At 44.2% G+C, this 24,768-nt stretch overlaps 1 protein-coding gene across 1 annotated transcript in view; it reads left to right on the plus strand.

Annotated features, from left to right (window-relative positions):
- SCML4 (Scm polycomb group protein like 4) overlaps nucleotides 1-14,169 on the plus strand; it is an 84,148-nt gene extending 69,979 nt beyond the window's left edge. The window contains exon 9 of the mRNA XM_005445721.3: nucleotides 2,148-14,169. Within this exon, the coding sequence (XP_005445778.2) occupies nucleotides 2,148-2,273 (126 nt within the window). The 3' untranslated portion in view covers nucleotides 2,274-14,169. The remainder of the gene's footprint in view (nucleotides 1-2,147) is intronic.
- The last annotated feature ends 10,599 nt before the right edge of the window (nucleotides 14,170-24,768 follow it).

Here is a 24,768-nt window from a genome sequence, read left to right on the forward strand (position 1 = left end):
CACACACACAGACAGACAGACACACACAGACAGACACACACACACACAGACACAGACACACACACACACGCGTGTGTATATATACCTGTCTCTGTATTTATCCCAAGCAAGAAATAGATCCTGAAGTCTTTGATTTTACTCAGAATTAAGTGCGTGAGCACCCATGAAAACGGGGACTTTCATCTTTCTCATTAAAAGCCTCATCCTGGGGGACATCCACCACCAGATGCAATTCTTGTTTGCGTGGCACAGGGCTTGTTTAGGGGCTACTCTGCTTTTTGAACAGTATCCTCAGAACAAGTGCTCCAAGAAGCTGGCACAAACACAGTGATATTTATTCTGGCAGGTAGAAACTGTATGTTTGTACCCACCGTATCACGACTTTGCAGCTCATACATTTGCTGTGTCCATCCCCTTGCAGGAAGATGGCAATGTTCTCCTGCAATATTCTAACTTGCAGTGGGCCATATCCCAACCCATGTGAAACAAGTTAATTGCACTGATGACACTGAATTTTACCAGCTCCAGACCTGGTTCAAGATCTTCTTGGCAGGGCTATTGCAAATTTGGGGACCATACTATAGAATCCTTCTTTTTAAAATTATTTTTTAAAGGGCTGACACAGTAATACTGTATAGAAGTCAAGCCAACAGTATGCACAGGGACATGGCTAATATGGGATATTTAATTGGATATGAATGCTCCCTCTGGCATACTCTTGGCATGGAGTCTAATTTTGACCCCTACACAGTAATAATAAAGGAAATAATAAAATGCTGAACTCAACATTTAGAAACAGCTGCCTCCACACCAAACCCTTGACAGTGTTTTTACCCTACGGCACCAGAGTTACAGGGTGCTTCGCTTCTTTCTTAAGCAAATATTATTTACATGTAATGCTTTCCTTTAGATTCCTTAAAATAGTGGGAAGGAGAGGGAGAAGGTGAAGAGGGTTTCTATTATGGATAGAGTGGGGGTTGCAAAATGATGAGCGTTAATTGATTGAGTTAATCAGAAAGTGACCTTAACTGCTCATCAACTAAATCACCTACTGAATGGAATAATAATGATCAGGGCAAATTAGGATCTATAGTATTGCTTAATTAGTAGGTAATGGATCACAGAGGAAGATCTGACCATCAAAATCATAGAATACAATATATAAAGCATTAGTATGTGTGTGTGTGTGTATGTGTGTATATATATGTACGCACACATAGATAGCACTCGTGATGTTTTAGCTGTGGTGGTCCAGGTATGTAAGTGTGGTGGAGACTGTGGGGATGGGTAGATTTTTTAGCAGATCCACTAATACAGTCAGGAAAAACCAGATGAGCTCGGGATCCAGGGAAGGACAATGTAGCTGAAAGCTTCTGCGGTTTACAGTCCATAGTAAAACAGAATCTGTTTCTCTGTACACCCGTGCTACTTTGTGCTCAGTACTGCACTTTGTAATTTCAAAAGGTTTTCAAGCCAACAGGTCTGGGATAAACAACTAGACTTGGTGGCAATTTCCTCCAATTACACAAGTATTAAATTAAATTTGGACAAATGCTATTAATAAATGCAAGGAAATCAACAAGTTACTACTGACTTCAATTTAGGAACAAGAAATATATATCTCTATATATATATCACTGGATGTAAGTGTACTGGAAATACGTGAAACATGCAGATAGCCATGGACAAAGCTGGAACTGAGATTCAGAGGTGCACTATTAGCAGTTCATGAGGCCACATCCTTTCTCCCTCCATCACTCCTTTCTCTCAAGGATGACTGGCTTTTCTCAGAATTGGGCTTAGAGCAACTCTGATTTTTTAAAAAAATCCTTGTGGTTTAATTATTGAATATATTATATTCAATATATTATATGATAATGAATATATTATATTCAAATAATTGAATACCTAGACAAACATTACAGATCCTTTAAGAATAAAAAATAGTATTTGATTAAACCCTCCTTTAGAGCTTCTTCCTATCATACCTCAGTTTTCAATTTTTTAAATGAAATTTCAAAATGCATGACATTTCAGCTAGCTCTACTAAAAGATAGGCTGCTTCTGCTTTACCTTGTTTAATGTCTCAGGACACAGCACTGGAAGGTAGTTAAGATTTTGATTCTTTTTCTCTCTTTTGAAACCAGGAGATTGATGGCAATGCTTTGCTGCTGCTGAAAAGTGACATGATCATGAAATACCTGGGGCTGAAACTGGGACCTGCGCTGAAACTGTGTTACCACATTGATAAGCTCAAGCAAGCCAAGTTCTAACAATTTCATGAACACCAACAGAATCTGACCTAAATCCAGATGGAAAACGAAAGGTAACATGTTGCCTTACAGAAATGCATTCATTTGCAGGTTGCTTTTCCTTCTTTTTTAACAAAGACTTTGTCTTTTTTGCCATTTGTGCATTGTCACCTTTTTTTAATCCAATGGGGTCTTTTGGGCTGCTTTGTGTTAATAATTTGCCAAAAAGTATATAATTACAATAATTATTTTGTATCATTAATATTATTATGATTATAGTAAGTCCTATTTTTGTAATCAGAAGTGGGAAATCAAAAACAAACACAGCTACAGCATATGCTGAGGACTGCTGGAAGACTAACCAAGAGTCCCTCACTTGCCACGGGTCTGCCTTGGAGGAGTAACCACTGACCCACATCAGCTGGGCTCCAGCTCCACCACCTGCGCTCAAGGGCTGGAAAAGCGTGGCATTTGGTCACCTGTTGTCTGATGGGAACTGCCCCACGTCTTGCACTATCTGGAAAACTTGAATTCTTCACTTAAAAAGAAAAAAAAAAAGGGGGGGGGGGAAGAAAAAAGAAAGTTTTAAAAAGAAAAATAAAATAGGGTAAAAAAGGTCTTTTTGCAGCTAAAGTACTTTTTCCCACTAGAGGGAGCAGCCCTAATAGACTTGAGGCTGGAGCTCTGATGCTATGGTGCTTTTTGTCTGATGAGCTTTGACCATCACAACTCTCCTATCAAGCACAGCCGTAAATGCCGAAAAGGAAACACAGGCTCCCAGCAGGATAAGGCCGTCACCGTTTACAGATAATTAATTCAAGAAAAGCCCAAATGCGGAGAGTGTTACTGACAGGATGCTTCCCGTTACGCTGAAGAGGGGGTGGATGGCTCCTACGGTGTCTGGCATGTTTAGCTGTCAGCTCCCTTCCCTGAGCCATTTCTCTCTGGTATACAGTTTGTGGGACTCTAAGAAAAAGCAGAATTTTGGGGTTTGATTTTTTTTTGCATTTTTAAAAAATGAGTGAGCTGGATGGGAGCATTCCCCACGAGGAGCTGGCAATGCAGGGCACGTCTCTGCACTCTGCAACAACAGTCAGGTCCAGGGCTGACGCTGTAGGGTCGGTTCCTGATGGCGCTGAGGCTTTTGGCACACATGCAGATGTGGCAGGCTTTCCATCTCAAGTGGATTAAAAATAATGCTCTTTTGCCTCTTACTCAAACCAAAAGGTGCTCATTGGTATTCCACATAGCCAGTGGGGAGAGGACAGGTCTCAGGCTGAGGAAGTAATCCGTGGCATGGGTATGCCCTCGTTTTCATCCTTCACAAAGGAGGACTACTAAGGGACACTTCCATAGAGTTTAAACCCTTAGTGCATGACAAGGAGAGGTAGCAAGTGTTTGCGTGTCATGCAGATTATTTTAGAGCTAGCCTCAACTGAATCAAGAAACAGGGTCCTGATAATATGTGAGACATCATACTGTCTGACCCTGTTTACACAGAACAGAATATTACCAAAAATACCTCATGGAATAAAATTCAACTTGATGCACATTGCTAGACTGGAACTCCTACAAAAAAGATACCTGTTCGAGGCCTAATGCTGGAAATCCTTAACTATATGAAAAACCATACCCTGCAAGACTTTCACTAAACTCTTGGGGACTACTCCCCAAATTAAGAAAGTTGTCTGCATACGTTTGCAGGATTGGATCTTTACAGGACAGACCAGCTTTCAGCAAATCCTGTCTGCACGCTGAAACACCTTTAATAGGAATAGCTGAACAAGTGTATTAAATGAAAAGTCATATACTATTGAGTGATGTAATCTACTGAACCCTAAATATGATGTTGCTTGGAATGTAACACCCACCCACATCACTTTGTGTTTGTGGTGTCAAGAATGGAAACCTGTTCAGCTGGCTGTCTGGTTGAGGCAGAGGTGACTTCACATCAACATCAAACCTGTAGAGTTCATTTTTCACTCTTACATTTTTTTTTCCCCCAACAAAGATCCCCACAATACATGAAAATTTTGCTGTATTAGTAATACCACCTTCAGAGAGTATTCAGTCTTTCTCTCTCCCCCGCCCCCCCTAATTTTGAACATAGTTAACCTCTCTTTTTTCAAAAGTTGGTTTTAATTCCTCCACTTAAAACCCCAGTTTGCTATAGTATATCAGTAGCCAGAACTTGTTAGACTTTATCAGATGGTTTCAATGCTGGAAAATCCCACTTTGTCAAAATCAAAACTCTTTATAACAGCATGTCACTTTCTAATGTAAAATTCTATTTAACTGCAACTACAGCTTTCAGTAACGTCAAAACATCGTTTTGACATTTTGGAAATGGAACATTTTTGTTCCAAGAAGATTTTTGCATTTTATTGTATTTTCCTGTAGAATCTGTAGCCTCACATTTTGCTCTGAGAATGGGGAAAAAAAAACCCCAGAACTATAGACTTTCCTGAGCAAGAAACCTTCCCATTCAGCTCCACAACTCACTCCTTCACCCCACCTTCCCTGCTCCGGACATTAGAGCCGAGACGGCTGATAATACCGACACAGTATGTATAGACTCCATATTGGCAGTGATGTTCATACATTTAATATGCTGAAATAGTTTTCATGTATGTAGCTGACGTATACAGTCAGTGGTGCTATCTCATCTGTAGGTACACCAGGTCTGTCCAGGCCATGATATTTAATATTCTCTTTTTTACAGGGGAGGCAGTTAATAGATTCATTTTACATGTAAGGAATGCATATAACAAAAATTCCTCACTGCATGTATTATTTTTTTTCACTGAAAGGCAATTAGGAGGCAAACATTGCTGCAGTAATATTGCAATTATAACTAATTTTTCTCTTCAAAGTCTCGTCAGTGAGGGTAGTTAAGCAGCTCTGCTGTGCTGAGAGTGTCAGGCCATTTCCTCAGAACAAGCTCTAAAGAGCCAGAACATGCACGTCGGCTGCTTCTCCGTTAGCTGCTGCTTTAGACATTGCTTGTACAAATTACTTCACTTGCTATGCTGTTCGTAGCTCTCACTTCAGACTGCAGCCAACCCAGCTGTATGTTTGAACTGTTCCCAACAGGTGGGTGGATGTGCGTACCCTTAAAAGCAATACGTGTGCCTCTTTCCTACTTCTAAGCACTCATAGCAAATCAAAAGCACTTTGGTTGCTTCAGGCAGTTTCAATGTTTTGTGAGGATTCACCATAAAAAAAAAAAAGAAAGCAGGCAAAGTCCAAGGATTTGGGGACAGCTCTTCCCTTGCTCAAATGCTGTTTGCAGGGTATTAGGAGCACAGAGCTGGTGGTCCCAGGCAGACCATCTTCTTGCACCTAGCGTGGCTGACCAGCCCAGCCTCTGCTGCCAACACAGGCCAGCCACGCTGCCTTCCCACCACCTGCTGTCACAGCCTCTCTTCTCACACCAACAAATGCCTCCTTCCCCAGCCAGACCTAACTGAGTTTCAAGAAATGCCTCCGGGAATTCCTCCACCTCTCTGAGCCCACTGTCTTGCTTGGCAAGCTGAGGAGCGTGGTGGCCTTTGCAGCGTTAGCAGCTTCACTCAACGTGATTAATGCAGGCAGGCACTCTTGGGACTGGCATGTGAAGCATCACTCTGGGCTGTTATTGCCCTTAAACTGATCGCTGAATTTCTGTAGGTTGTCAGCAGCCTTCATGAGTTACACTTCTTTGCTTCTTAAAGCAAGGACAGCTGTGAGAGTTTTAGAATGTTATTGGCAAAACCAGCAATAATCAGCAAAACAATAAGAAAACAGCTAATGAAGTTTTGGTGTGAAAACATGCCTCTGTTGGGTTAGTGGTGGGAGCACAAACTGCCCAGTGCTGCACAGGCAAGGCAGGATGAAAGGAGAACATGGGAGCAGGTGTACGGTTTTGGAGAGGGAGCAGCTCCAAAGCCTGGCCCCAACTCTGGCAGCCAGGGATGGACCTTCCTCTCACCCTGGCACAGCCACCCCATGGCCCCTTCCTGCCCACCGGGTGCAGTGCCCTCCCTTCCTGGCTGCGCTGTTTGGAGGCTGAGCAAGCTCAGTGAGGAATTTGTCTGCTCTCACCTCCCCAAAACATAGCCCAGAATCTTCAGTTAAGTCATTCATGCCTTCTTTTTTTTCCCCTCTTCCTACCTCTCTCCCTCTTTTCCTTTGAATGGCTTCTATTTAGAAAAAGACATCAGGAGGGTGATCCCCCAGGCCCCTCCAGGAACCTGTGGGTGACCCCCAAAGCTTACCCTGTGGAGGAGCATCTTTGGGGGCAGACATCTGCCAGGATGCAACTGGTCCCGCCTTGGCATAGGGAAGGGAGGCGAAAATTACATGCTCCCTTTTTATTAATAAAATAAGATGCTTTTCTGGCACTCGCCCTCTCTGAACTGCAGCCTCCCTCCGCAGGGCCGGTCACTTGGCTCTCCCCCATGTGGCAAGGAGGGAGGCAGAGGAGATGCCCAAACTGGCCGCTGGCTGCTGGCTGGCCCAGCGGGGTGGCAGGTACGGCAGGACCAAAACCAGCCCCTACCCTGGTTTGAAACTGGTTTGGCTGCAGAGAGGTGTTGTGCCCAGGGTTTTGGTCCAGGGGATTTTGCTGTCAGTTGTTCATGGATCACATCCCAGCATTGCAGTCTGCGCGTTCAGCCTGTTGCTGTGCAGATTTTGTCTCCAAATCCACCCTCTTGAGCTTGTGTTAGGGGATTGCTCTGCTAGTGCAGGCTGCTTCCATATCAACAGGCTTGGGGTTGCTAGGGAAATAAGTCATAATAAGCACTTTGGGGGCAAAAATTCAGGGAAATAGAAGGTCAGCAAGAGCCTCCCTCCCTTTCCAAGCACTCCTCTGTGCAGAACCTTACTGCAACAGCTCCAGAATGGGGCCCACACACCATCGCTCCCCATTGCTGGTGACTGGGTCATATGAAGCTGTACAGATTTTCCCTCTCTCACCAAGAAATATGGTCCCAAATTCACACACCTTCACCAGAGAAAGCAGGCAAGTTGCTGCACACATTGCCTCTGATGCCTTGCAATCGTTGCATGCTGCTTTCTAATCTATGCTCTCTTCATGGACAATTGGAAACCGATTCCCTTGGAAATCTAAAATTTTGCTTGAAGAGAATCGCTTTTATTCACTGCCATGAGTTAAGTATTATGGAAACATGTCTGCTAACAATTTGCTTTGTGTAATTTGTACTAATGCTAATAAGCAACAGCTGCAACACTTCCTGTTGTAAATTCTTTTGTGGTTGCAGTGGTATTATCACATCTGTACTTCACAAATCTGATAGACTCTAGCACTCTAGCACAACTCACTCATTCTGGCCCCGGCTCCAGCAAATCCCCATGCCTCAGAAGTATGGCTACGCAAACATGAATTTACAGTCTCTGTCTCCCTTCGCTCCCAGAGCCTCTGCTCCCCACCAGGTGCCTGGAGCTAGAGGGGTGGGTGGCGATGTGGTAGCCTGGAGGTCAGCTGGGGCATGCACGGTGTGCTTGGAGGGGATTGCTTTCAGCAGAGACATCACTGACCAGTCAGGTTTATTGCAGTTCAAGCAAGCGGCTTTTGGTCAGGGGCTAAGTGCAGGAGAAAAGTGATTTATTAAAGAAAAAGAAAGAAATATGAGCATGCAACACACTGCCACCATAAGACCTAAGCTGAAACCCAAGAATCTTTCAGCTGTAATGTAAAGAAAAATGTTTCCCTCACTCAAGACGCTAAATAAAGCATATTAGGCCAAACCCATGTCCCACTGAGGTCCGCCTAGGTTTTTCTATTTGATTCATAAGACTGGGGCTTGGCTCATAAACCAGGTCAAGCTTCAGCCACGTCCCATAGTAACTACAGCCTAACAAGTTATTTCATCCTCCCTTGCAAAGAACGGAGACAGCCGCTGCTGGCCAGCCCCCTCTCCCCTGCTCCCAGGAGAGCTGCTAGCTTCCTGGTAGAGAGCTCTTCCAGCTGTGTCTCTACCTGATCCCAACACCTTCTCCGTTAGCTTTGTGTTTTAGTTACGAGTTTCATGGAGGGTGGGTTAAGTAGGTTTTCCACTTTGCAGCAAACCAAAGCCTGTGCGCTGAGGATTTCAGCCATGCCACTAGGCAGAAACTTGCCTTGATTTGAACATGACTTCAGTGGGAGATTTCCACATGTTCCTGAGGTGAAGCCCTAGGTGGAATTTAAAAATAAACTTTTCAAAATCCATCCCAGTGACCCACAGTTTTTGGCTCCTTCAGCATCCACGGCACTTCATCATACTTCAAACGGTTGAGTCTCTTGGTAGTGCCATAATCGGACAGGAATAGCTCACAGGACTTCAGAAGAGACTCCATCTTTGACTACAGAGTCTTGTTCCTCTTGGTCTAGAGGCAGCTGCCAAAAAGCAGCATTTGAGGCTGGACGGGAGAGTGTGAGTGAGCATGTGTTGCTCAGAGACGCTTGCCTGGCTGCACAGAGGGGCTGTGAAGCCAGTTAAGAGCAGGGCAGGGCAGCTAGGAAGGACAGGTTTCAACAACGGGCAAATCCCAGGCTTTGCTGGGGTTCCCCTGGAGTCTGTGTCCTGTCTCCAGGTTTGTATTGAACTTTCCTTGCATAGAGCAGTATGTCTTTGTTACCCAGTGTTTTCCCTTGGTGTTATATAAATCTGGGATCATGCTGCCCTTCTTTTTTTGAACAGGAAATACAGGCAACAGATTTCATATTGTCTGAGATCTCTAAAAGAGTAAGGAATGAGAAAAACCTGAAGTCCAAGTGGTACAGAAAGGAGGACATTTCAGAGTGGGGCAGTTTCACAGCTTTTGGTGTCTTTCAGATGAAAGAGGAGAAGGGGAGAAAAAAGACTTCTGAATTACAGTGAATCCAAGCCAGTGAAAGACTAGTGATTAATTTCACCCCTCATTTTGATGGTTTCTTGATCTGTAATATAGTTTATGGCCCTGAGTATTTGCTGCAGTGGCAGTATTGTGAATTGATCCATGTGTCCAGGTTCCACTGGAACAAAATTACTGTCTCTAAATCCTATCTGTCTTCTTCATGGCTTTTCTAATGTGCTCTAGCATCCAGAAGGTTTCTGATCCGTTCAGTAACAGTCAGTCTTTAAATAAAAACTTCTTTTTCTTTTTCTTGTGGCACAAAGACTTCAGAAAGAAGCTATAGCTATAGCTGTGTAGCAGGTCAACATTCACCAGCTTTTCATTTTATGCCTATCAGAAACCTAGTAGAAAAATAGTTTCTTGCTGACCCAGTCTATATGCTTACAAGAAGCCAATCTACCTTCCTGTCCCTGCTGTAAATTTAGTAGTTATTCCACATTTTTACCAATGCAAATGAGATCAGTATCTGATTTACTCTCTGAGAATACTAACAGTTCAAACACAAGCATGTTCAGCTGCTGTTATCAAAAGTCACTATCAGTGTTTGTGTCACAAGGGCACGTAAAGATTGTGTCTGGCACTGTGCAGGCATACTATGAGACATTCGAGCTGCCCTAGAGAGTTGACAACTTCATGAGGCACAAGAGACAATCTAAGAAGAAGGGTTTTCTAGAGGCAGTTTTCCTTCCTTGTTGCAGATAAATGCTGAAAACAGACAGAAGTCAATGGCACGGATTTCCCACAGCCATGTGTGCAGAAAATAGCAAAACACTGATAAAAATGAAGCAAAACTTCCATGAAGGTGAACTGTATTGCCTCCTTCCCAAACTTCCAGGAATTTCAACTCAGACCTCCTGGTCTGAACCTAGTGCCTTACCCACAAGATCACCTGCTCTTACCATATTCCAGCCTTTCTCCCTGTGCTGTCCATGTCTGATGCCTTGCACAGACCTTGCCTATATCTTCCTTATGCACCTAAAAAATAGCACCCAAAATGGCCTTTAAAGGTCAGTTAGTCCTTCACCCTGCCCTCATTCTTCTCCATCTAGTCTTCCTCTGCTGTCTAGTCTTTTCCCCCTGGAACTTTCCACCCCTTTCCATTCCTATCCTGCCGCTGTAGCTACTTCCATTTTTTTCTCCTCTGCTTTTTTCTTGCAGCATCTCTTCTTTTCCTTCCTTTCCGTCTTTCAGCAACTGTGTATGTGTCCTCTTCAGGCCTGCTGCAACACCTTCTCTGCTTTTTGGCTCTTCTCTGCTCTTCCTTCTCTCTCTGTTTCCCCTTTCTCTTTCTCTGTGGTTTTCCGCAACCCTTTCTTTCCTTTCAATCAAGTGCCCTTCACAGGAGAGTCTAGTACCATTTCTGCTGCAACAAGGACTACCACGCGCTGACATCTTTGAATTAGCTTGTCTGTATTTTTTTTTTTTGACATGCTCTTTATCTTGCACAAAAAAATTTCCACTGCTTTCATTCATCAGCATGAAAGGTTCCTTTTAAGGATGGTTTTTAACTCATAGGCTGATGACTATTTGCAATAAATACCTCATGAAAGGTTCAGCACTTTTATGCAGGGCGAGTGCAGTTTTCCCCTCTACCATCTTTTTCTGTGCTGCCTCTTGATATTCAAGCTGTTTAAATGCTTATTGGTTTGAACAGTCCCAGTTACACTGCTCGCTGGGATGAATCCTTGGCTCTCGCTCTGTTGCTGATGGCCACGTGGACCAGGCTTGGCCCTGCGAATGGCACACCATTAGGCAGGTGCGAGCATCAATGTATGCTGAGCACAGAGCCACCAGCATGTCTCTCCCAGACCTGGAGAAGGTCCAGCTTGCTTTCAGCCAGCATCAGAAAGTTGGTTGGAAAGAAGAGGTGCCCATTACCAGGGATAAGGACAACAGGACGTAGGAAAAAGCCATCCGGCTGGAAGAAGAAGACAACTGGTGTTGGCCAGCTGGGAGGTGGTGGTGGGATAGACAAACTTGGCAGTGAGGAAAGGCCATGCTTGTAAGCCTACATTAAGCATTGTGAGAAAACCTGTGTGGCAACAGGCATTGCAATATTTACAGCATCATCCTTCATACTGAAATACGTGCAATAACGCAGGGCAGATTCACACATGGATGCACAAGTGTGAGTTTAGAGTAATGACTGTAGCTTCTGCAGGGCTACTGCATACTTCGACCAGTGGGAATGAGATCAGATTTTGGCTCTGGGTCTCTGTTTCCAAACAGCATGAAGGATGAGAGCAGAACAGTTTCTATCCAGCTGGAAAGTGGTAGCCTTAAATCAGGCCACAAAAAAGTGCAGGTCCTGCTCACACTTTTATTTTTTTTAAATGTTGCTCTGAGCTCTCTTCCAGCTACTCAACATTAGCTTCCAAGGCTAGTGAAGCATATACAGGGGCTTTTGATGTATGTGCAGCTATCAGGTTTTGTATTGCTAACTGAGCTCGAAGTGTGTTAGATTTGATTTTTAATGTCCTGTAATTTGCTAGATAAGCCTCAGTTTCTGCAGTGGCCGTATAAGCAGGGCTGTTTTCATCACATCTTGCAGGTATTTTGCAATCTTGAACTTTCTTACATATCTACTACATATTAATATCATCCTCCTTGAAAGGTGAATGACATGTCTTTTGCAGTACTGTACAACCTTAGAAATGGACATTTTGTGAGGGACACCAGATTGCAAGTGACTATATAGTTATTTTAATTTTTTCAAGCATATACAAAATCTGCCAGAGATAAAATACCCTGAATATACAAACAATTTGGTTACAACCAAGAGTTCAAACTCACACTGCCTTGCATTCCCGAATTTATTACAGACTATACCACTTAATACTGATATACACAACATCTCCACATCTCACATCATTAGAAAAATGCATTTGTGACTGCTCTCATCCAAATCCCACAGGAGCTAACAGCAGCCTGTCCAGCATGTGGCACAGGTTCCTCCTCTGTGACTGGTCTCAAAACAGAGAAATCAGCTCACGTACACTAGCTCACCAGGCTTCCTTCACTTGCCAGCATCTACATTAAAAATAGAATGTAAATAATGAGATTTCCTTTTTAATAAAAATGTGCTGTCATGGTGAGAATATAGGCTTGAACGATGCTGACTTCAGTCCTAGGTCTTGTGACTTGATGTGAGGTGTATATAAGGCTGATGTATTTTGAAAGTCCTTGGCTTAGACTGTCCCACTTGTTTTCATCATTCTGCTAGGTTTTACTCCAGCTGGTGCTGCCATGCTGGAGTCACCATGCTCCTGCTCTTTTCTTGATGGCATAAGGCAGCTGGGTTTTTTTCACTAGCGGTATAACATTGTTAGCAGCAGCCCCATGGGCTGCAACAAGAGTGACGCTGCCTGGGTGCCCCCTTGTAAAGAAAAAAACTGTTTCAACTTCCCCCAGTGCACCCACCACTGCCTTCTGACAGTGCCTCCTGCCCCATCCCCAGCACACAGCACCATCCAGCTTTCCAGGGTGTTTTGATCATGTCCTGCTGTGTAAACCTTCCTAGGCTACTTCTTTGCTGATGCTGATATAGACCATCCCCACCAGCATCAGTGAGGCAATGATGTCACACTCGCTGGTGAGAGAACAGTCTGGATTCCTGCCTTCATCTTTTACACGTTTTTGCCTTAGCACTGTTTAGTTTTCCTTTATTTCAATGAGAGAGGAACAAAAAAGCATCTTACCCTATGACCACCTCAAGGTTCCAATGCAGCAATGCAGTTCTGTGCCATTCGATGCCAAGCCTGCACCTTTGTATCATTGCCACCAGTCTTGAGCTCTGTTTCAATCTGACCGCTCAGCATGTTTTTCTGAATCTAGGTAATTTCTAATTCTGTGTAGCCTGAGTAATTCTTTTACTTAATGTTCATCCTGCTGTCCGTTCGTTTTACTTAGCATTGTTTTTTAGGATTATTTTATTTTTCTATTATTGTCAGGAGATGATAAACAAATTGGGTTGCTTTGATGCCTACATAGGCTTAGATGCTTATGACTTTTCTTAATGCAAGCTTTCTCCATTTTTGACCAAGCATTCTTACTAAAGATGACATACAGGATATATTATTAATTGTGCCAGGATTACCATAAGATGCTAACAATAGTCAAGGAAAAGACATCTGCCCCTTAGTTCCACTTACTGGAAAAGTAAAGCAATCCCTTTAATACTTTGATGCTTCTCAGCTATCAAAACCTTCCCTAATAAATCATCTCCAACAGTGAGCATTGCATTATATTAAATAGTTTTGTATTTGCTTTACAAATATGCAAACAAGGGAGAGCGGAGGTAAAATGAATGTGGAACTTAGGGATAAGAATAACATGCGAATAAAAGCCTGGAGTCCCAGAAGCAGCACGATTACAACAAACAGCATATTATTATTGCTCTCACCCTGCCTCAAAGGGTTTTATTGAAGTGATTTGACTTCAGCTGTGGAGGTGTGTGCCTTTCTATGTGTATGTACACACAGGTCTGATGTATGTACACAGATATGCACCTGCCCACCATATGTACACCTCATACATATTCATGCATCCAAGTGAAATAATAACTGTCAGTTTAGCATGTTCTGTATGGGTGGGTCCAAGATATTAATTTTTAATATGTACAGTGTTTCAATACATATGCAACTGTTTAACAAATATAGTGTCAAACTGTGATTTTTATTTCTTCCAACATTGTTTTTTATTACTTGTAACTTACTCCTTCCAGTGGATTCTCTGTCACTATTTAGAGGCATGTTTTAATGTATAGCTGTATATTGACTGTTCTGTGTGCTGTATGCTACTGTTTGCGTCTCAATTAAGCTATTACTGGTCTAGATGTTCTTAATTTTGTACAACTGATTTTTGCTTGGGTTTCACAATTTGAGGCAGTATGTTTAAAAATGTAGTATGGAGGGGGATCAGCTGTGGTAAAGTAAAAAGGTCCCAAACCTTCAGGTTTATGTTTCATAGAAAAAGACAGTACTTTCTTTTACTATTGCAAAATTATTTCTGTATTTTTAATAAAGAATTGGATTTACTTGGTTCTATGTATGTTTTATCTAATAAACTGTATTTTTTAAATAAGGGCCTGCTCTCAGTCTTTACACAGCTGCAGTGTTCATAGACACACGAAGCATTTTTACCTACCAAACTCCCTGTGGCTGAGCCTGCAGCTCTGCTAATGCCAAAATTACCTCCTATCCTGACTGGTGCAGAGCTAATCTCACATTTTTATTCACATTTCTCTGCTATGCAAATAAGAGATGGATACTGAGGTGTCAGCCTGTTGATAAATCCCCACTGCAATACATTAGCATCAATGCTTATTTGCAGGGCAAGCAGTTTCTTTGGTTCTCCACTGAATTAAGGCTAGGGTGTCAATTTGAAGCAAGGGTACAGCACACAGGCAGACTCCTAATCCCTCAGGCTGCATCTGCATGGGCAGACCCTGCTCTCATTTATGCTGATGTAAATCTGAAGTGGCTCAGCTGAAGTCATTACTGTTATTCTGGATTTACACTGGGGAGCAAACAAGAGCAAAATTTGTCCCAGGACCATAATATTTCAAGGCTGATCTGCCCACTTTACACACTGGCAGCTAGTGGAATACTCTAGCAATTGTCTCAATAAAAAGTCTGAAAAAGAGCCAAAAAAATCTCAGCTCAACTAGCATTAAAAAACTTCTCCTAGAAAATAAGAAATGCTTTCCCTGTTATGTAGAGTCAGCTCTAGCTATCCAAGAAATACACTGCATTGAATGATTCCTCCTTTTTCCCCCCTTTAATTACACTTTCCTCTATAACACTATCAATGCTACAGCATGATGAAGTTTCCCTTGAAGTCAATTTGCCATCCACATCAGTGAAAGCGAGAATAAGCCCCCGGATAATAGTCTTTGGGTCCTATCTTCTTATTGCTCTCTGTAATCAGATAGAGATCAGCTGCAAAACCTAATGTTACAGAAAAGGTAAATGAACGTATCCGAGGGACTCTGCTACAGAAAAGTGGGTTCAGGTGACCCCTTGATTTCATTGATTCTGGCCCCTCTTTATGAATCCCAAATTTAAGGTAGTCTTTTAAAAATGTTGTAAAGTTGTTTCTTCGTATGCTATTCCTTCCTGTATTAAGACCAAAAATGAAGGCTTGTGAGATATGTAGTGACCCAGAAGTGGTTCATTCCCAGCTGTGTCTTGTCACTTGTGCCTCCATTCAGGGGACAGGAGAAAGAGCAGGAGAGTACACGTCCCGGTGCTGAGTGGCCAAAGGCTTCGGCAGAGTTGGCAGGAGGCACTGGGCCAACCCCTGCCAACAGCCAACAGCTGTCCTCTCCCCTGGCATGGGTGCTCACATTCCTGGGACGCCACTGTGTTAGGACCCAGTTCATACAACAGGCCTGACCTCAGCCATATACTTCCCCTGCACCCCTAAACAATCAACTGCAGTATTTTGGCTCTTCTGGCTAGGAGAAATTTGCATTTTCTTCACCAGACAGTTCTTTTATCTCCAGACTTTAAAGCCAGAAGAAAGTTTTCCTTCAGACTGAATATATTTAGAAGCTGTCTGAAGTCATTTAGAGCCTGGTTTCTGAGGTGAAGCAATTTAACTCCGTCGTTGGTTTATCTGCCTGCAAAGTGCTCTGTCTCCTTGGTTTGAAGCTCAGACTTTGTCTGTAATAAACACCGGGGGGAGGGAGAAAGGCACTTCCTTTGATTATAAGAGGTGTATAGAGTAGACTGGACTTCAGGAAGCCAGCATTGATCTTGAAGATCACTGAATAACATGGGCCATGCAGCAGTTTCATTTACTATTCTGTCTAAAGATCCCAGTTGGGGCTCACATCCCAGCTCCATGAGGAATCACACAAGGAGATAAGACATCAGCATTCCTGCCTTGCACAGCTCACAGACCAGGATTTAGATCTCAGGCAATGGATAAATATCTATATATCTATATCTATATCTATATCTATATCTATATCTATATCTATATCTATATCTATATCTATATCTATATCTATATCTATATCTATATCTATATCTATATCCGGGGGGGGGGGGGGGGGGGGGGGCGGGGAGAAGGGGGAGAGAGAGACCATTTGCCAAAACTGGCAATGCAAAGCAAACACAAGATTTGGATACACTTTATAATCGTTAGGTAAATATAGCAAGCTCTTTTCTTCCCCTAATTACTTGCTGTGATGGCAACAGTGGCCTGACCGTCCTTCCCCATCTAAGACCTCGCGCCATATATAATACCAGTCAGTCACTTGCTCATACAGCTGTCTACCTCTCACACATCTGTCAGGAACCTATGGCAGGTGACGAAGTTTTATGCAGCCCCCTGCACAGGCTGTTCACCTGGTATTACCAGACAGAGGGTGAGTGTAACATACCAGGGGCATTTCAGCCTTCTCAGACCTCTGTGAGGAACGCCCGCCCATGACTATTTACACTGAACAGGCCTGGGAAGGATTTTCATTTGCCTGTCTTTTGAGGAAAACTTCTGGTTAAAAGTTATGTCCAGGCAAGATGAATTATTAAGCTGGAAGAAGCTATTGGAAGATAGGAGTCATTTCCCATGCCCTTGACTCATTCCACACATCCAGGAGAAGGATCAGAGAGCTCCAGTTTAGCAGAGATTTACTCTGAAGGCAACAATGCACAGCACTCTTCCAACCCTGTAAATAATTCCAAGATCTGACTGTGTGAGAGCTCCTGGGGAAAAAATCAACCTCCATTCATGCCCTGGCAATGAGACTCATTCTAATTAACACATCTATCTGCCAACGCTATCTTGATTGCACACATGCCACAAACGGCTGAGCAGGACTTTCCTTCCCAGCTGTGTGTAGACCACTGTGACATCTGGCATGGAGGCTAAGAGCAAGAAAATACATCTCCCTTGTAGACTTGCCTAGTGCCCTGTTAGTGCCTAGAGAGCATGAAGGAGAAAGATGCATCCCAAGCAGGGGTGGAGAGCTGGGTCTGAGGGACAAGGTGGTAGGAATAGACGGGCCTGGAGATAAAAGAGAGACTGGGAGCTGGTGGAAGGCTAATGATTTTGCTTGAGACTGGGAGAGAATAGGAAAGACAGGAATTGTAAGCAAAAAGGGAAAATGCTGGGGGTGGAGGGTGGGGGGGAAAAGGAGAAAATGTGGGACAAACTGGTTAAAGAGCTACGGACAAGGAGAGAGGAGACTGTGGTGGTCTGTAGAGGACAAGAATGTTGGAGCTAGCAGCGAGGGTAAAGCAATTCTCTGAACCTCTGAACCAGCAGAGGCTGGGAGTCACGGCAGCGACATGAAGCAGCACCAGCCGCAGGGGCGCAGATCCCCCGCCAGCCCCTCAGGAGCAGCTGCAGCTGGGGGGAAGCCCTGACACCCCACAAACACCTGCTCCCTGCGCCATGCCGGGCTGGGGGCCAGCAGCACCAGTAACTCCCATGCACCACGGTGTGCCCCCAGCCCCCCTGCCCCCCTGGCACCCCTCTCCTGGCCCTGCTCAGACCCCAGGCCTTTTCTCCCCATTGCTGATTTTTCCATTTCTCTCATGCTCATTTTTGTCTTTCTGGCTTCTCAAACTGATGGGAACTCTTTGTTCAAAAATAAGCCATCTTCTGAAATAGTGTTACTTCTCTCCTTGAACTTTTCCCTGTGAATGACTTGACATTAAGCTGATAGTTGCTCTTAACTAATTGTTAACCTATTAGTGGAGACCATAAAAATTACTGAAAGGCCGAGGCTAAAGCTGTTTAAATGAGAAATATTTCTACAGAACTCCCCCGAGATGAAATTAAAAAGCTCCTGCCGACAGAGCGGCTGCCAGTCTCAGAGTAACGGGTTTGAAGATGATGTTTTGCTAACAGCAGTTAATCAGTAAATTCCCATTACTAATAAGGCCATCACTCTTGGCTGAAGCCGCAAATTACATGTTATGTTTCTCAGAGCTGAAGATAGAGTGTTCTTTAAATTTTGCATCTGCAAATGTAATGTTTAGCACAAAACACAATCAGGAAAAACAAGAGGAAAATTGAAAAAGTGTCACATACATTCAGCATCAATTTGTTTCTCTGTCACTAAAATTACATATCTTTTTTGTTCCAGTATTTATTACTAACTTGAAATTTATATTTAGGAAGGGAAGGAAAACCTAGAGGGCTGAGGTTTGATCTCAGGCACACTGCTGCTGCATGAGAGGCATCCTAAAGTCAGACGTAGCCTGATGTAAGTGAAAGCAAAATGTGGCCCAGTCACTTAGGACAAAATTAAAAAGGAAACAACCCCAAAAGTTTCATTACAATGTTGCATCTCGATTGTCAGCCAGATCTTTTGCTCGCTTACAGCATCACAAATCTGGCTTCCTTCCACTGACGCAATCATGACTCCTGATTTCAACTCTTACTAGAGAGTAGGATTTTTGCCATCACTGTCCAAAGAAGAGTACAAAAATGTGTTTTATTATGGTTAGAAAGCTGGAGGTGCCTCTTGATTACCAGTCCCTTTTGTACTCCTTTCCTTGTCCCAGACACAGCCAATTCAGAATCCAGCCAGTTGCTTGAAAATGGAAGATAAAAAGCACCAATATCTAACTGGGCAGCAGGGCTTTTTTCCAATTTTAAATGTTCTTTATCTACATTTCCAGAGATAGCTATACAAAAGTCAGCTGCTCTAGGCACAGCTCCTCCTTCCAGTGCCAAATGATCTTTGCAGCGACACAGCAGCATTGCTTCTACTGACCAGTTCATATGAAAGCACCTACATGGTTGGCACCCCTCCAGGACCGTCAGCAGCACCTCCAGGCTTGCTTAGCTGTCGGTGAGAGCGGGATTTTGCCCTGCGGTCTTAATTCTGTATAGAAACGGTTGCAGGCAGACACATGCCAGCCCCACAGTGGCAACCATGGGTCCCACTTAATGCTGGTGGATGTTGGCTTGACTGCAGAGCACAGTGTTCAGCACTCCATGCTGGGGTGGGTGCAGGCAGGCAACCCTCGATTTTAGTGGTGATGGGGGTGTTTCCCTGCTCTCCTTTTGGTGCTGCAAGGATTGTGCTCAGGACTGAAAACCCTTTTTTTTTCCAATGCTGCAGAGCAGCCCCTTTCTGGAGCATACACAGACCCGTGGTCCCCTGGGGAAGGAGAGATGGTGTAATGGCGTACAGGTGGCGGACAGGAAATACTGTGCTTTGGTCCAAAGGAAGCTTATTCCCGCACAGAGAAAAAGTTGAAATACAACACCTGTTTTGAAGAAGTGTATGTGGCCCAAGAGAATACAAAATATGTCGTGCACTCCATGGTATCCTCACTGCGGTGAGCAGCGCCTGTCAGAAGTCAAGGAGAGCTCAGGACCAGAGAGTCAGAGCCTGACACCAAAGTGCCTTTTGAATCCCGGGCGCTGTGTTTTCTTGGTACTGAAAAACTTGTCTGTGAATTTCCCAGGCAAGATAATGCTGGCTGGTGATGTCTGTGTTTTCTTCTTCACTTTCCTTTCTGTTAACACATCTTCTGCTTTCTCTGGTATGTCTTAGAGCTATGTACAGTTTCCTGTTGGGTGGAACTCTGTATTTTTTGGCTGTGGTCTACTTTCTACATTTTCTGCACGTATTTCCCCACTTTTGCTTGCACCTCTGTGTCCTTCCTTCACTTAGCCATCAGCCTTGTATTAATCATTGCTTCCCTCTCCCTCACTCTCCCCACTTAGAAGAGCTTGGTTCTTCTCTTATGACTTTGTGTTTTCCATCAGAAAAATCCAGTTTCAGGTGGATCCTTCTTTCAGGATCAGTGTCTAGAAAACAGGATGACAGCTGGGAGATTTCTGCCTCAAGCTGGGAAATGTTGACAGGCACAAAATTCATGTTCCAGGGAGCACATCTAGAAAGCCGGGAACTCATTTTCTGTCACAACTGTACAACATGGAAGGCTCTGTGTGGCCTCAGAGCAGGCCAGTGACCACTGCAGTTCTCAGTGTTTCTCTTCCTATTGCCAAGGAAGCTCGATGTTCCCTCGGTCATGTTACTTTAGCTTTGCTTCAGCCCACCTGCCTGGAAAGGGGAGTTAATAAAAACTCTTCTCTTGATGACTAAATTTACACATTATTTCTCAGACATCCACCTGAACTCTCAGCTGCTAAAAGCTTCAAATTAGGCACAGTGAGGTAGTACGTATTGTCTTATATATAGACCCACATACATATATGTACATACACACATATATGAGCACTTGCCTGCACACCTCCCAAGAAGTTATCACTACCTACAGCAAACTGCACATCCCAGAGACGGGAGATGGACCTGGTTTGTATTTGAAGTCTCTCCTGAGCACCCTGGAGGTAATCAACGAGCTGTTCAGCTTTTCCAGACTGCTGCCTCCATATGTTGCACTGATAGAGCTTCAATCGGATGCACACCACTGCAGTTCTTTCCAGCTCGTCTTCTGGAGGAAGGGACAGTACTTCTCTATCTCCTTTTGACCTTCTCCCTGCTAGTCCTTAGACCAGTTGACACAACTCAGCCAGACAGCAGAGGCTCAGGAATGCTGAAATCCTTCAAGTTCTAGCCATGGAAACCCCACGCTGACACAACACTCTCACTCTGTGAGGGAGCCAGCCTTGCCGTCATAATGACTGATGCCTCCATTGCCATGAACAGCTACTTCTACTTTGGGGACAAAGCTCCCAAACTGTGATCCTCAGAGCTTTTTTTTAATGTCACCTCCACTAAAAGATGACATAAGGACCTCAGCTTCCACCAGGGAAGTTTCCTGGAGACCCTAACACCTTGGTTTTGGGCATGGGCAGTAGTTCCTAAGCCTGCACTAGGATGAGAATCTGCACCTTACTTGTGCTTGCAGGGCACACAAAATAAGCATCCTTTTGGCTTATCTCACCTGCAGGGCCTCATCTGGCAGGGTTTTTTAAAGTTTCATCCTGGGAGATGCAGACTTTAATCACCTCACTGGGGCTGAAAATTTATTATGGCTTATTCCACACTTCAGCAAGTCACCTAGCCACTAACCTGCCAAATAAAAGACCTGCCACCATGTTACCACATTGTCTTTTGGAAGAACTGAGTTCCTCTGAGCTTTTGAACAAACAGGCTTTGGCCTTTAGTTCCAGGAGGTTTAGGGCTGTGAATCCTGACTGAAATAAAGCACCTCCTTCAGCATATACAGCTCATCCACCATGGGAGAGGGGTCATAAAATTTAAGAAGAGCCCTTGTCTGTAACGTTTCCTGTCATCAAGCTTCATGTGATCTCTGCGTTCACATACCCACAAAAAAAGGGGCTCTGGCATCTTGTGGAGAGACCAGGAACATAAAGTCAGATCTTACAGTTTTGAGTACTGTTATGAAACGGGTGGTTTATAGATCTCCTCCTGAGCAGTTAACAGTTAGCTAAGCCCGGCTGAGCAGGGATAAAGCCCTCATCTGAAAACAACAAAGTCACACCAGACTGCATGATTGGGGGAGGCAGGAAGGGGATAGCTTTTCTCTGGTCTTTTTCTTTCCTAAATGTCCATATCTTGATTGATTTTACATTTCCACACACAAAGATGTTTGTCTCCTGTGTTTTAATTATCCAGCTTGAAGTATTTCAACTTGGTCTTGATTTTATTGACTTGCATATTTTTGTTGGCTCCACCATCCATCATCAGTGGAGTCTGAGAAGGGTTCCTTCACAGCCAAAACCATGTCCTATTACTGCCTGCATGCAAGAAGCATCACCAATAGCCATGGGCAGCAGTGGTCTTCTATCTTCTCCAGAGAAAAACTATCCAAAAGAGGATTCAAACCTCCAAGCCAATGTGTTATATGAGAAGAAAAAAACCCCTCAATTAGAGCAAATGGATTACTCCGGGTTTCCTTTAGTGGTTACTGGAAATGTTAACGAGATGACTAGTTGTTTCTTTTGTAGAGAACTGTGAAACATGGGTTTTCAAATGTGAACTGGTTCATTTTAAGCCAACTGTATAGCTCCATACACCAGTTGCAGAGACCTAGAACTGCAGCTTTTGTTTAGCTCAGAAACAATTTCGAGTGAGCAATCTGGGGAAGAGAGTCCCTAGTTTAAGGAGTAAACTGAATTAAAAGCATGATTAATTGCTACAGCTTATTTAGCTTCAGATTTCTCTGCTTTGTATGCTTACCAGAGGAATCACTGCACTTATATTTGGTGCTAATAAAAACTCTATTAATGCTAATTGATTTTTATATAGTAAATTTATTACCTAGAGTTTCATGCTGTGTGGCCACATGGCTTAACAGTCTACTGTCTGCAGCCCACACAGGTTCAGAATGGATACTAGCGTTAAAGCTCCACATGGTGGATATTGTAACCTCCAGAGCTACTCCAACACAAGAGTCCAGCACAACCGAGTTTTCCACATTTCACCAGACGTACGCTCAGCTAACAAAACCAGCCACAGGCAGCAAAGGAGTACTGGGGCAAGAGCCCTGCTGATCACAGGAACCATCCAGGCCCTCGCTCAGAGGGTTTGTGAGGAGTTTCAGTTCACAGAGCTAGTGTCAAGTCTGGAGCCATGGACAGAGAGCAGAGGGAGCAGGAGGAGGGAGCCCAAGGCAGGCAGTACTGCCTGAAGACACCCTAGGCTGAAGGCAAGGATGCAGCAAAAGGCCAAGTACAAATTAGCTGGATCTCTTAACATAAAAAAAAATATTTGGTGATTCATCCAAAATTCAAAGTGTCAGTCATTTCTGAGGTTGCAATAGCACTGTTTGCTTTTATTAAATTTTGTTTTCTTAAATTATCACCTCTGCCTGGATGCTGCCATTTCAAAAACAGCAGAACCTTTTTTTTTTTCTCTCTCTCTTCCCCGCCCCACCCACCACCTCCCAACTTTCCACAAAACCCTTCACCTCCAGCTATAGAGAAGTCCTGGAAAATTTCAGCCTTCTAGGTGAAACTTTTGGATAGTCACAAGCAAGTGAAAACAGAGATATAACATAATGGAAACACTCTGGCAGCCTTAGCTGTAGCTGTCACCAACGCTCCAGCCCTAATGAAAACTTTCCTGAAGTAAGGCTGGGGTAGATACATTAACCCAAAGAGGCCCTTTCCTGACCTCACCATGGTTTGCAGGCAGGCCAAGCCCCCCGAGATGTGGAGGGCTGCTTGGGCAGCCTTGCTCTATATTGGAAGGGGCTTGCATGTGTAAATCAGAAGGTTATTTCTGCCCAGGGTTTAATCCCTTCTGCCTGGGGGAAGAAGCCACGATGATTCACCCAGGACAAAGCTTCCTCCATTCCTGTTTGCAGAAAATCCTGTCTGGTGTTCCCCAAGCACCAGCAGTGCAGCTCTGGACAGCTTCCCTGGACCTGCCATCCCACTGCCCGCCAAGTTTCCATGGAAAGGACACTCAGCCTTGCCTGACAGAAGACAGAGACGTTGTATGCTAAACCACTGGACTCCCAGCAGGGAAGGAGACCCAAACAGTCCCCAGCTCTCGGCTCGCATTTTCTCGTGGGGCAGCCCTGTGCCCTGAAAGGTCAGGAGCATGAGCCTCAGTGCAGCGCCCCAGCCAAGCAGGAAAGGGTGCACCAAGGCTCTCCCCACCACAGGTCTGTCCACAGCAGCCCCAGCCAAGGAGAAAAAGCTGCACCGTGTCTGGGCCAGCCCTCTCGCCTGCACAGCCTTTTGGGGCACCCTTGGTTCCAAAAAGCTCTGCATTTGCTCTAGATGACCAACTAGCATTTCTGAGAAAGGTTCATGGTGCATTATCTGTGTTGTTGGCTGGTTTGCAACACATAGAAGCAAAATGAGCTTTAGATTATACCCCACTGGCAATCCACACCAACCGTATGGCCTTGAAACTCCACAACACTATCCTAGCGGCTTCCAGTGAGAGCAAAACCTGACCAGCGCTTTACTCACCATCACTTGTGAGTCTTTTACCAGAGTCTCATTCAGATAAAACCAAGATGTTGCATTACTATTTGTCATTTAAAATCATTAATTTGGAGCCCATACAGCATTTCAGTGCTGCTCAACTCCAAGGTTTCAAATAAAAGGGTTTTGCTTATTACTTCAGAAGGCCCTGCACCTGGGCCAGGGCAACCCCCAGTATCAATACAAGTTGGGAATGAAGGGACTGAGAACAGCCCTGCAGAGAGGAGCTTGGGGTACTGATAGATAAAAATCTGGACATGATCTGGTAATGTGTGCTGGCAGCCCAGAAAGACAACCGAATCCTAGGCTGCATGGCAAGAAGCATGGCCAGCAGGTCAAGGGAGGTGATTCTGCCCCTCTGGTCTCATGAGACCACACCTGGAATACTGCGTTCAGCTCTGGAGCCCTCAGCACAGGAAAGACATGGACCCCTTGGGGCAGGTCCAGAGGAGGGACACAAAAATGTTCAGAGGGCTGGAACACCTCTCCTGTGAGGAAAGGCTGAGAGAATTGGGGTTGTTCAGCCTGGAGGAGAGAAGGCTCCAGGGAGATGTTATTGCAGCCTTTCAGTACTTAAAGGGGACTTACAAGAAAGACGGGGGCAAACTTTTTAGCAGGGCCTGTAGCAATAGGACAAGGGCTAATGGTTTTGAACTAAAAGAGGGTAGACTTAGACTAGATATAAAGAAGAAATTTTTTACAATGAGGGTGGTGAAACACTGGAACAGGTTGCCCA

The sequence above is a fragment of the Falco cherrug genome, chromosome 6 (genome assembly GCF_023634085.1).
Source record: "Falco cherrug isolate bFalChe1 chromosome 6, bFalChe1.pri, whole genome shotgun sequence".
In the NCBI taxonomy this organism is placed as follows: domain Eukaryota; kingdom Metazoa; phylum Chordata; class Aves; order Falconiformes; family Falconidae; genus Falco; species Falco cherrug.